At 42.4% G+C, this 13,251-nt stretch overlaps 1 protein-coding gene across 2 annotated transcripts in view; it reads left to right on the top strand.

Moving 5' to 3' along the window:
* LOC116988057 (protein outspread-like) overlaps nt 1-13,251 on the top strand; it is a 298,795-nt gene that overhangs the window by 48,629 nt on the left and 236,915 nt on the right. For both annotated transcript variants that reach the window (XM_033044495.1, XM_033044494.1), the window contains exon 3: nt 6,714-6,779. In XM_033044495.1, the coding sequence (XP_032900386.1) occupies nt 6,714-6,779 (66 nt within the window). The remainder of the gene's footprint in view (nt 1-6,713; nt 6,780-13,251) is intronic.

The raw sequence follows: 13,251 nt of genomic DNA on the forward strand, positions 1-13,251 counted from the left end.
TCATCAATTGTCCATTTTCTTACGGAATTATTTTGTAAGAGAACTCCGTGCTAAATTATTTTATCAACTATCAAGAGTTGCACATAAATCAGATTAAACTGTTGATTAGTTGCCATTTTAAAAACTAATTGGCATATTTGGTGGTTTTGTATACATTGATTGCAGTTCTGTAGTTCCCTTTTTAGATTTGAATGTACTATTTCTAGATTGCTAATCCACTATTGGCAGTATTCTGGAAATCGCCAATGAAAAATGTTGGCTGAAAATTAATCCACAAAGACCTTTTTGAGCATTGTTACATAACTGCAAAATGTTCACAAATATGTGTCATTGCTCAACTGTACAGTCATGATTTACTGATTGTGAGATTGTATATTAACTTTAGGGATAGTAGCCACCCTGTGCCATTTATTAAATTCCTTGTAATACATTTGAATATTTTAGATTTTTTTTTATTTGTCCTATATCTTCCCTGCCCTAACTACAGGGGTTGGGTTGTGTGATTTACAGTTGCAAACAGAAAATGCCTGTTCAGAAACTAAGAAAAATCTTGATGGGTTTTCCCTCTCATTTGAGCCGAGAGAAGTATGCATTGTGTTAATTAGGAGCTTTACCTAGAACTCTTCTAGAGGTCGGTAGCTCAACATTTTAACCTTTATGACATTGACATGGGAAATCTACCTATTTTTATGCACAGCAATTTTATCGCTCAGTGTTTTGATAATCCAATCTGTTATCACTTTTTGTAAGTAAATTAAAATCTTTTTAACGTTATTTATAAAGGATTTGCTTTAGCAACTTTGCTTTACTTTCCACTCAGTGGAATACACTAGTACCCCACAGTGACATTTTTGAGAACCTGGCACAAACCTCTGCTCTTCCTGCGACTGTGAATGTAACCTGGTGCTCTCCTTGCAGTGAATCGCTCAATGTGAAGAGGCTGCTTGTGAGGCTCCTGTTGCATGGGCTATGCCAAGCAGTGCTGGAGAAACTCAGCGGGTGCAGCAGCATCTATGGAGCGAAGGAAATAGGCAACGTTTCGAGCCAAAACCCTTCAGTCTGAAGAAGTGTTTCGGCCCGAAACGTTGCCTATTTCCTTCACTCCATCTACCAAGAATAGATTGAGGACTGAGATGAGGAAAATCTTTTTCACCCATAGAGTTGTGAATCTGTGGAATTCTCTGCCACAGAAGGCAGTGGAGGCCAATTCACTGGATATTTTCAAGAGTTAGCTCTTGGGGCTAAAGGAATCAATGGATATGGGGGAAAAAGCAGGATCAGCCATGGTCATATTGAATGGCGGTTCTGGTACAAATGGCTGAGTGGCCTACTCCTGCACCTATGTTTCTATTTTAAGTTATAGCTTTCTCCTGTTCTCAGTTGATTAATGCTATTTTGCTCCATATATTGAAAAAAAATCAAAATATTTGGTAAACTTGAATATGGAATCTTTCCCTGCAAAAATTACAGTTAGCCAGATGCAAATCTTGGTTTTGCTGTTCTGTTTGAATTGCATTTTGATTATTTTGAACTTTGTAAATTGGTGACTAGTATTTGATTATCAACTACAAAGTGGAGCCTTCAGTGTGGACTTCTGTACCAAAGGATTTTGAGGCAAGGGCAAAGATGCAGCATTCTATTTAAAGAAAACATTTTAGAATTTAAAAAGTACATTCATGGTTCAGTGAGTTTCTCTGGTGGTGTTACTGAACTGTTGACATCGTCATTTAAAAAAAAGATTTGCTTTAAACTATAATTCATTGCATACATTTAAGTAAAAGTATTTTGAGATTGTGTTTAATTAGTTTTTTATAATTAAAATAATAATAATTAAGTATATAAAATTTAAGATAGGCATGCTGTAACTGCAGCATTTGGGAGCTTCAGTGGACTTTTGTACCATGGTGTGCACTTAAGTTTGCCAAACATGTTGCATGGAACACCAAGTTCCATGGTGACAACATCAGCAGTATGTGTCTTAGTTTTTAGGAATTTTGACTGAGTTGATAAACTGCAATCTGAGATTCGGATACTCCATTTGTTAGGGAAGGGGATATTACTTGGAAGATTTGCTCTCGGAAACAACCATACCCTTTTTAAAATAAGTGCTGCTGAAATGGTTAGAGAGTTTAAAGCCGGGCATTATGAGAGGTCACTTATGAAGACCTGTGCAGCAGTTTTGGATCAGCCCCAGCCATCATTCATCCGACAGGTATGAAATGCTTTAGGGAGGAACTTCAGATGATGGTTTAAACCAAACATAGAAACATAGAAATTAGGTGCAGGAGTAGGCCATTCGGCCCTTCGAGCCTGCACCGCCATTCAATATGATCATGGCTGATCATCCAACTCAGTATCCCGTACCTGCCTTCTCTCCATACCCTCTGATTCCTTTAGCCACAAGGGCCACATGTAACTCCCTCTTAAATATAGCCAATGAACTGGCCTCAACTACCCTCTGTGACAGAGAGTTCCAGAGATTCACCACTCTGTGTGAAAAAAGTTTTTCTCATCTCGGTTTTAAAGGATTTCCCCCTTATCCTTAAGCTGTGACTCCTTGTCCTGGACTTCCCCAACATCGGGAGCAATCTTCCTGCATCTAGCCTGTCCAACCCCTTAAGAATTTTGTAAGTTTCTATAAGATCCCCTCTCAATCTCCTAAATTCTAGAGAGTATAAACCAAGTCTATCCAGTCTTTCTTCATAAGACAGTCCTGACATCCCAGGTCTGGTGAACTTTCTCTGCACTCCCTCTATGGCAATAATGTCTTTCCTCAGATTTGGAGACCAAAACTGTACGCAATACTCCAGGTGTGGTCTCACCAAGACCCTGTACAACTGCAGTAGAGCCTCCCTGCTCCTATACTCAAATCCTTTTGCTATGAAAGCTAACATACCATTTGCTTTCTTCACTGCCTGCTGCACCTGCATGCCTACTTTCAATGTTTTCAAAAAGACTGATGGGTGGGCGGGGGAGAAGGAAGGAAAAGGGGAGGAGGAGGAGGAGCCCGAGGGCGGGCGGATGGGAGGGTGGGAGGAGACAGCTAGAGAGTTAAGGAAGGGGAGGAGACAGCAAGGGCTAGCAAAATTGGGAGAATTCAATGTTAATGCCATCCGGACGCAAGGTCCCCAGACGGAATATGAGGTGCTGTTCCTCCAATTTCCGCTGTTGCTCACTCTGGCAATGGAGGAGACCCAGGACAGAGAGGTCGGATTGGGAATGGGAGGGGGAGTTGAAGTGCTGAGCCACCGGGAGTTCAGGTAGGTTATTGTGGACTGAGCGGAGGTGTTCGGCGAAACGATCGCCCAACCTCCGCTTAGTCTCCCCGATGTAAATCAGCTGACATCTAGAGCAGCGGATGCAGTAGATGAGGTTGGAGGAGATACAGGTGAACCTTTGTCGCACCTGGAACGACTGCTTGGGTCCTTGAATGGAGTCGAGGGGGGAGGTGAAGGGACAGGTGTTGCATTTCTTGCGGTTGCAACGGAAAGTGCCCCGGGAGGGGGTGGTGCGGGAGGGAAGGGAAGAATTGACTAGGGAGTTGCGGAGGGAGCGGTCTTTGCAGAAGGCAGACATGGGGGGAGAGAGATGGGAAGATGTGGCGAGTGGTGGGGTCACTGGGAACTTATCTTTTGAATGAAAGATGGGAAAGGTGTCCAAATGTATCGGATAACGGGCTGTAGATAAGGATTTAAAGCTAAACCGTACAGGGAGGATTTGGAGAAGGCAAATGTTAGAATGTAGGAAATGTACAGGGTGTTAAAATGGGTAACAATAATCAGTTATCAAGAAGTGGCAGAGCAAACACAAATGTACTTCAATGGCACATTTCATTTCTGAGAGCAAACTTTATTCTGTATCTAAATTTTTAGGTAGTAATTTGTCAATTGTGGAAGGGCAAATTTCTGTTACCTGAACAGCCATAACAGCCTCGCCTGAGGTAGTGAAGCAGGGCACTATAAATCAGGAAATTGGAGGCACACATGGAAGGGAATTTTTTGCGACATTTAACCCAGACAATTAAATTAAGATTGGAAGATGTTTTGTTCAATTCATAAACCTAGGTCTTAGCTTGACTGGGTCAAAGCAAATACCAAGAAATGAGGCATGCGCTTGCTGTGGTAGATTAGAAACTATATTGACCCAAGACAATAGACAAACTGTAGTTCAGGTATAAAGAATACACGACGACCATAAATATGTAGAATTGTAGTTACGTAACATGGGCACAGTGGCCCACAAAGTCTGTTGATCATCAGCACTCACTTAAACTAATATCACTTCTCTCTTCATTCCCAACGACTCTCCCCAGATTTTGCCAGCACCTACACACTTGGGGCAATTTGCAGTGACCAATTAATATACCTACTCATTGTTTTGGGGATATGAGAGAAAACCAGAGTACTTGGAGGAAACCCATGTGGTCACAGAGAATGAACAAATTCTGCACAAATAGGTCAGAATTCAACCCTGCTGACTGGAGCTCTGTCGATAACTATACTAGCTGTGGCACTGCGGCATTATCTCTTTAACGCACTAAATATCAAAATAGAAAAACATTAAGATAGTTTTGGTTTGGAAAAAGGGAAACAGCAAGCCTGAGAATAAGGCACATTTCAGTGTTTGGCATAAGGGAAAGTGAAATGTGATAGTCACCTCGCACGAAGCCAACAAAAGACTGTAAAAGCTCCTAAAAAAAAAAAGCTAAAAAGGCAAAGATGAATATAAACTCCCGTGACTCCTGTATAAGTGACGCAAGAGAAATTATATTGGGAAATAAGGAAATGGCAGGTAAATGAAACATAGAAGAAAAACATTCCTTAAAGGGTTTGGAAACCTTTCTCTAGGGAAGATTATGCACTGAAAGTAACCAGCATGAGTGCATTGTGGTGAAATTTATTGGAGCTAAAAGCCATAAAAATCATCAAGCCCCAATGATCTGGTATACCAAGATTTTGAAACTGCTAACACGTACGTAGTTGCATTTTTGCATCTTCCAGAATTCTGTATATTCTAGAATAATTCACTAATTATAGCGGAAAAAAAGAAATAAAAGACAGACCGGTTTGGCTGAAGTGAGTAGTTGAGAAGATATGAAATATTATGGAAATAGTAACCGGGCAGTAAGGGTAAAATTGTTTAGGGAGAGACAATGTGGATTTGAGAAAAGGAGATTATATTTGACAAAATGTAGTTGAGGTTGTATCTAGCATGGCAATGTGGAATGTGAAGATTTGGTGTATTTAGACATTAAGAGAGCATTTAAGGTAACCATTTCAGTACTTGGGGGCAATATAACAGTATGAATTGAAGATTGGTTAACAGACAAAAATTGAGTGGAATAATCTGAATTGCGAAGCTGTACCTAGTGGGGTACTGTAGTGATGATTAGTGTTTGGTCCCAGCTGTTCAATCTTTATCAACTATTTGTTGAAGACAAGTGTAATATGTCCTAGTTTTCTGCTTGCACAAAGCTAGGTGAAAGTGTGGCTTATGAGAAGTTGTGTGATGGTTTATTGACAGGCTAATTGAACAGGTAAGGGAGTGGCTGATGGAACTGATGTAGAAGAGTAGCAAGACGGAGTAGTCTGGAATAGCGACAAATCTGGGTGTTCAGAGGGACCGTGTGACTTTGTACTTGATTCACAACCATTACATAGAAATATAGAAAATAGATGCCGGAGGAGTCCATTCGGCCCTTCTAGCCAGCACCACCATTCATTGTGATCATGGCCGATCATCCACAATCAGTAACCCATGCCTGCCTTTCCCCCATATCCCTTGATTCCGCTAGCCCCAAGAGCTCTATCTTAAGGGCCTGTCCCACTTGGGCGTCATTTGCACGCCATTTACGAGACAACATTTACGCGTCATGACACGCGTGGCGTAGGCAGTTGCGCGTGGTGCCCCAGGATTTTGGGATTCACAAAATCTTTGCACGTCACCTGCGTGACGCGCAAATGACACCCAAGTGAGATAGGCCCTTAACTCTTTTAAATTCATCCAGTGAATTGACCTCCACTGGCTTCTGTGGCAGAGAATTCCACAGGTTCACAACTCTGGGTGAAAATGTTATTTTTCCTCATCTCAGTTTTAAATGGCCCCTTTATTCTTAGACTGTGGCCCCTGGTTCTGGATTCCCCCAACATTCTACTTTTGTTTCTCATTGACTTCCATATTCAACAGTTCTTACACTTTTTTAAGTTGCGGCTTCCTTTATTGCTGCAGCATTCATAGTGATGAAAATTCTCTGAAGAAAATCTTCAGGAAGAAGAACTTGTTGGGGGTATTGTGGGGTGGGTGACCTGGATTCTGGATGATTAACTCACGGAAATAAGTTGAAATTATTCTCATTAGCATATTAACACAATTATTACCAACATATGCACATGTTAATCCATGTACCTGTTATGGCTAAAACATTTTTTTTTTTAAATTAAGAACTTTCATGCTTTTATTACTCATGAATGATATTTTTCTCTTCTGTACTTGGGTTTGCACTGTTGGCAGAGGAGCATTACAAGGTGCAGAAAGATAATTGAAAAGTATTATGATGGAAGGGGAGAGGGACATTTAACTGTAAATGCTTTATTGCTTCTATATTTCACGTATTCAAAATATTTTATATTGAGTAATTTAAATGGGAATGTTGAATGTATTTGTTCAGATGCTCGATCTGTAATTGTTTTCTATTTTTCTGTCCCAATTTTTAGAAATGGCAACGCAGATTCTTTGTGCTGTATGAGCATGGCTGTCTTCGTTTTGCCTTGGATGAATCTGTAAGTAATGTGGATGGTGACATGGAGAATGTGATCAAGAAATATCCCACACAAACTGCTCAGTAGTGCTCCGTTTGGGTTTGTCTCCAAATGCTGAATTCCAGACCTCTTTATGACATTGTTCCAAGATTGGTTTAGGCAATTAATTTTGATACAAATTGATGGTTATATCTGGATGGAATTTGATCAAATGTGGCATCATGGAGCTCCAGTGATTGGTCTTGGGTTAGACTCTCCATTGGCTAATGCTGGTTTAAACTGAAGATAGACATAAAAAGCTGGAGTAACTCGGCGGGACAAGCAGCATCTCTGGAGAGAAGGAATGGGTGACGTTTCAGGTCAAGAACCTTCTTCAGACCAGTTAGGGAAATGGGTAACGAGAGATGAAAGCCTTGTTAGGTGCAGCAAAGCTACCTGTCCTGTTGAATATTTTAAGTGTTGTGAATCGTAATGATTAAATAAAAAAAATAAAAATGGTTCTCTGTGGATGTTTTCAGTTTATTATAGCTGAATAGAGTTTTGGTGTTTTGAAGTTTATTTTTGTTATAATTGGGAGTGTAATGAAGTTGGATTCTGTACCGTTAGCTACATTCAGTGGTTTTCCTTCGATTGTAATTTATAAATAAAATACGACAGTAATTCCATATATTCTTTTCATCTGCTCTGGGAATGTGCAAAGGAAATTTGTACAGGAAAATCTGGCCATTGTGTCTATAAGAATAGGAGCTTTGTGATAGGCTTTTGGCTTCCAAATCTGAAGGCAGCAGTTATGAAATAGAAGTGTAGTAAAGTGCAAATTTAATAATATTTTCTGTTCTGCTGTTAATGTTTCAATATCTTTAATCTTTTCTTTGGATAACTCGTGTGAGGGAAGATTGTTTATATTATGATCTGTTTCTATCGAATGTCTAAGTTTAATTTTTAGTTACTTTTTGTTCCCTTTGTTCAGTGATCCTGGGTTTATTGTTGATTTAAAAAAAGAAACGTCTAGTAGGAGCAGTCGGGGTCTATTTGGTCCTCCTTGAGCTTCTCCACCATGCAGTACAATCCTATTACGCTATAGTATGTTCCAACTCCCTGCACACAGGTACATTTCTATGTGAAAAGCCAATCTCCTTGGGTATTATTAGTGACATGACCACTGTCGTCGTGGCTATCCCTCGAGGTCGAGGATGATGGTCTACGTTCCGTTATTTTTATGGACTCTCAGGTAGCTTATGATTCCAATCCTGGCTTTGAAAGTTATTCAGCATTCAAGACAGATAATTCCAGATGGCAGATCGGGCTTTAGTTGGTGTTGCCTCTCTTTCCGTTTTCTTCTCTTTTCTTCTAATTCTGCGCATCTGTTGGCTTCAAAGGTCGCTGTCCCTTTTTGGATGATGGTTCGCCAGAGTTTCCTGACCTTAGCATTGGTTTCCCAATTGTCGATTTCACATTTCTTCATGCTGGCTTTTAAGGTGTCTTTGAATCTCTTCTTTTGTCCGCCTCTTTTACGTTTGCCTTCTTTAAGTTGGGAGTCGGCTTGCTTTGGTAGACACTCGTCTTCCATCCGAACAACATGACTGACCCATCTTAGTTGGTTCTTGATGACGAGATGTTTTTTGCTTCATTCAGCATGCTGATGTTGGTTCTTCTGTCTTCCCAGCTGCTTTGAAGACATAATTGATGGAACTTTTTTCAAGTGCGTTCAGATGGCATCGGTATGTTGTCCAGATTTTTAATGCATGCAGGAGAGTTGCCATCACCACTGCCTTGTAGGCTAACATTTTGGTGGCTGTTCGGATGTCACGATTTTGAAAGACTCGCGTTCGAAGAAATTCCAAAAGCTGTTCCAGCACACTTAAGACTATGTTGGATCTTGTCATCAAGGTCGACATTGGAGGAGAGGTGACTTCCAAGGTATGGAAAGTGATCCACATTTTCCAGGGATGTTTCACCAAGTTGAATTGATGGTTCTTTCCGATGTGTCTCAGTTGGTGAGAATTGGTAGATAATCTGAGTTTTCTTGGAGTTGATGGTAAGTCCAAGTTTTGTGTATGCTGTCTCCCCTCTCTGTGATAAATGTCACCTCCAAGAAGCTATATATTCTTTTGTTCCTGTATAAAAATACAAAATTTCTGGATGGGAATATTCAATACCATTTCTAAAACTCTCAAAATTCAATTGGAGTCAGATTCAAAATTAATGTCAGAGGGCTGCTCCAAGTTAACGATATTCCAAAGACGTTTCCTTGACAATGATTTAATAACTGCGAAAAAACTCATACTTAAATTCTGGAAAACGATAACAGTTCCCACAGCGAAGATGTGGATCACAGAAATGACTGAGACACTACATTTAGAAAAAATAAGGCTTGTTTTGGCTGACAAATCAGACCAATTTTCCAAAATATGGTCTTTCATTGAATTTCTTCAACAACAGAATGGTTGAACACAAATTCAAAACCGATGCTAGGGTCGGGTGAGCGGGTGTAGGGAAGGATGGTGGGACATATCTCCGCTTTTTTTCCTCTTTTTTCTCACTTCTTTGTTAGTTATGGGGTTTTTCCTTTCTTTTTTGTATCTTTCTTCTTCCTTTTCATTCTTTCCTTTTTACTTTTTTCCGATTCACTTATCAGTTTATAAAATGTTAAAACTGAAGCTGTACGAAAATTGTATAATTGTTATGTCGATTACTTTCTCCTTGTACAATTGCTTCTAATAATAAACATAAAAATAAAAAAAAGTTTTGTGTATGCACTGTTGAAGGCATTCAGGATCTGTTGCAGATGATTTTTTGAGAGCTGCAACACAGTTGTCGTCTGCGTATTGGAACTCGATTAGGGAGCTCATAGATGTCTGTGTTTTGGACTTGAGACTGGCAAGATTGAAAAGTTTGCCATCTGTTCTGTAGATGATTTTGATTCCTGGGGGTAGGTCGTCCTTGATGATGTGGATGGTTGTCGCAATGAAGATGGTGAATAGTGTTGGGGCAATCACGCATCCCTGTTTCACTCCTGATCTGACTTGAAACGGCTCACAGTTGCTGTTGCTGGCCATGATTGTGGCACGCATATCATCGTGGAGTAGTCTCAGGATTCAAATGTACTTTTCAGGGCATCCACAGGTGGATAGGACGTCCCTGAAGAGTTCCCTTGATACCGAGTCGAAGGCCTTCGTGAGGTCGATGAATGCCATGTACAAAAGTTGAAGTTGTTCACAACATTTTTCTTGAAGTTGACGCATTGTAAAGATCATGTCAGCTGTTTCACGTGATGGTCTAAAACCGGCTTGTGTCTCCGGAAGGATCTTCTCGGCTAAAAACGAGGACCTTGCCTGCTGTTGCTAATAGGGAAATACATTGATAGTTTCCGCAGTCAGATCAATCGCCTTTCCTTTTGTAGATGGTAACGATTGCTGAGTCTCTAAAGTATCCTGGTACATCTTCATTTATTCAGATCTTGATGAGAAATTGATGCAGTTGGTAATAGAGCAGGTTACCTCCAATTTTGTAGACCTAGGCAGGTGTTCCGTCGTGTCCAGCTGCCTTGTTGTTTTTCAAGGTTTTGATGGCTTCCTTGACTTCTTCCAGTGACGGTATTCTGCTTAGGGAGTCATCAACGGGCTGCTTTGGAATGATGATGATCACATTCCTGTCAATTGAGGCGGTTTGATTTAGATCTTCAAAGTGCTCTCTCCATCTAGAATTGATGTCAGCATTGCTCTTCAGGATGGTTGACCTTTGCTTTTGAGAGGGGCTTGACCATGAGTGGATGGACGAAAACTGGCTTTGGGTGCATTGAAAAAGCTTCAAGTGTCGTTGCCATCTGCTAGTTGTTAATAAGGTGTTTGTAATCACCAGGTTGTCTTCAGCACATTTGGTGAGGAGGAGTGTTCGATTGGCATTGACCTTGCCAACTCCTTCCTTGCCTATTGTTCTGGTCCAGAGCCTATGATCTTTCCCGACTCTGGCATTGAAGTCTACTAAGAGAATTATCTTGTCGTTGGGAACAGAGGAAAGGACGTCGTTAAGTTGGGCGTAGAAGTTCTCCTTTACTTTGTCTGCAGTCCTGAATTGGCACATAGGCACTGATGATAGTGGTATATTGGTTCTAAAGAACTGGATTCGTAGAGTCATAAGACGTTCGTTGATTCCCAGTGGTTGCTCTGTCAGTTCTGAAGTAGGCTGTTTCGGATGGCAAAACCTACTCCATTGATCCTTGGTTGTTCAAGATCAAGACCTTTTCAGAAAAAGTGTATTGACCTTGTTCTTCCTTTAGTTACCCATCTCCAGCTCTGCGGGTCACACTCAGAGCAACGATGTCAAAGCTGAATTTTCGGAGTTCCCGAGCAACAAAGGCGGTTCTTCTCTCTAGTCGGTGTGAGTTGGGTTGTCCATCAGAGTTTGTATATTCCAAGTTTCATAGTTTCGCTTCTTGATAGTTTTTGACCGCATGATGGTGATATCTCGGGACGCGGCTTTCCAGACAGGACGAGGCGAAGCAGACTATTTTTAGGGCACCTTTTCTAGCCCCTTCACAGTTCAGGGTGAGCAGAATGGATCCTAAATAGGGCTGCTCAGACATGAATACTGCTACCGAACAACTTTCCTGCTTCTGCCCAAAGTTGAGGGATTGAATCAAGTATTCACTGCTTCCGTGCCGGTTCTTGACTCGGAGCTTCCAGCCATCACGAGGCCTGCTCCCGTCGCCCTTCCCCAATCGCCAAAAGTCTTGAGAAGTTTTGTGCTGCTCACTGAACGAAGACGCCTGTGCGTGTGTTTGTTTAACGTGTACTTGATCTTGCATTCCAAAACCACACGAGCCTTCACAAATCAATCAACTAATTCCAATGGCAAGGGGACCAAGACGATTGGAGCTGTTAGATCTGTTGCAGCCTTCATGCACCTTCACAGCTGTTGAGTTCAAGGTAAGTTTGTCTGCCATTGAGGTCTTGTAAGTTGGATCGTTCTTAGTCTGGACCCTCCTCCTCGACCTTACCACCATGGGTGGCCCTACCAGAAGCTGGTGCCTCCAACGGCATCGCTTTCAGAATCATGGGGGCACGCACACCTCTTCACCACGACAAGATAAACTATCCGAAGTGGACTTGACCACTGTGGCTCTCTGTAGTAGTGAATTTCAAGTTTCCTACCCTCCTGGTGAGAGTAATTCCTCCGGTCTTAAATCTCTTGATTTGGTAGCCCTATCAATGATCAACAATTGGCGGCGCGACTCACCCGTTGCAGCGGCCCCTACAGCCTGTCTGTCTTTTAAAATTTTTTTTGTCTAGTTAAATGTAGTGTTGGTGTTTTTTAATACTGCTTTTAAATGTGTATATGTGGGGGGGGGGGGGGGGGGAAGGGGGAAACTGTTTAAAATCTCTTCCCTGTCCGGGAGACCCGACCTTTTCCCTGTCGGTTCTCCGTTGTCGTTGGGGCCTAGCACCGTGGAGCGGCCTCCAACCTGAACGACCCGGGGGCTCGGGAGACTGCGGAGCTGCGGACTACTCACCATCGTGGGGCTGGCCGGCCTCGGAGCGTGGGGAGTGGTGGTGACTCGCTGCTGCGACTCGACTCCTGGGGATCGGAGGCTCCAGCAACGCAGCCGCAGGTCCGGTGGACTGGGACATCGGGATCTCGCGGGTCCGGGGGGGGAGACCGCATCCCGGAGCTCCCACAACGCGACTTCTCCAGCCCGTGTCGCGGGGTTGGAACGACCCGGAGCGGGGACGTACATCGCCCGGCACGGCTTAATGGCCGTGGGATATTCCAGCGCCCGCCGGGGGCTCCAACATTGTGACTTTTAGACCGGGAGCGGGGCCGTAAATCGCCCGGCACGGCCTAAAATGGCCGTGGGACTTAGCATCGCCCGCCTGGGGCTTGGACATCGGAAGAGAAATGGAGAACAGGGAGAGAAAAGACTTTGCCTTCCATCACAGTGGGTTCACTGTGATGGATGTTTGTGTGAATTAAATTGTGTGTATGTCTGTAGGAAATTGTCTTTGTTTGTATGGCTGTGGAAACGGAATTTCGTTTGAGCCTCACTGAGGCTCAAATGACAATAAATGGTATTGTATTGTATGAGTATCCCTCATTCTAGATACACAAGCCATGAGAAACGGTGCAATTCTAGCAATTCTAAATTCATGAATATGTCTAATTTTGATTTGCAACAAGATTGCATCAACCTGGAGAAGAGGTCCTCCTTGAGGCGAAGCATGTCTTTGCTAAAGTACCTGCTCTCGGACACCTCCGTCTTCTTTCTTGATCTTACTGTCACCATCACAGGATAGATGTTTATTACAAACGTACTGATTTCCACAGTTATCTGGATTACACTTCTCACCCTGCCTCCTGCGAAGATTCTACCTCCCCACTCCCATTTCCTCTGTCTCCACCGCACCTGTTCCCAAGATGAGGTATTCTATACTAGGACACCCGAGATGTGCTCTCTCTTTATCCCCCCCCCCCCCCTCATCATTGATGAGGCCAT

The sequence above is a fragment of the Amblyraja radiata genome, chromosome 26, assembly GCF_010909765.2.
Source record: "Amblyraja radiata isolate CabotCenter1 chromosome 26, sAmbRad1.1.pri, whole genome shotgun sequence".
Taxonomy (NCBI): Eukaryota; Metazoa; Chordata; class Chondrichthyes; order Rajiformes; family Rajidae; genus Amblyraja; species Amblyraja radiata.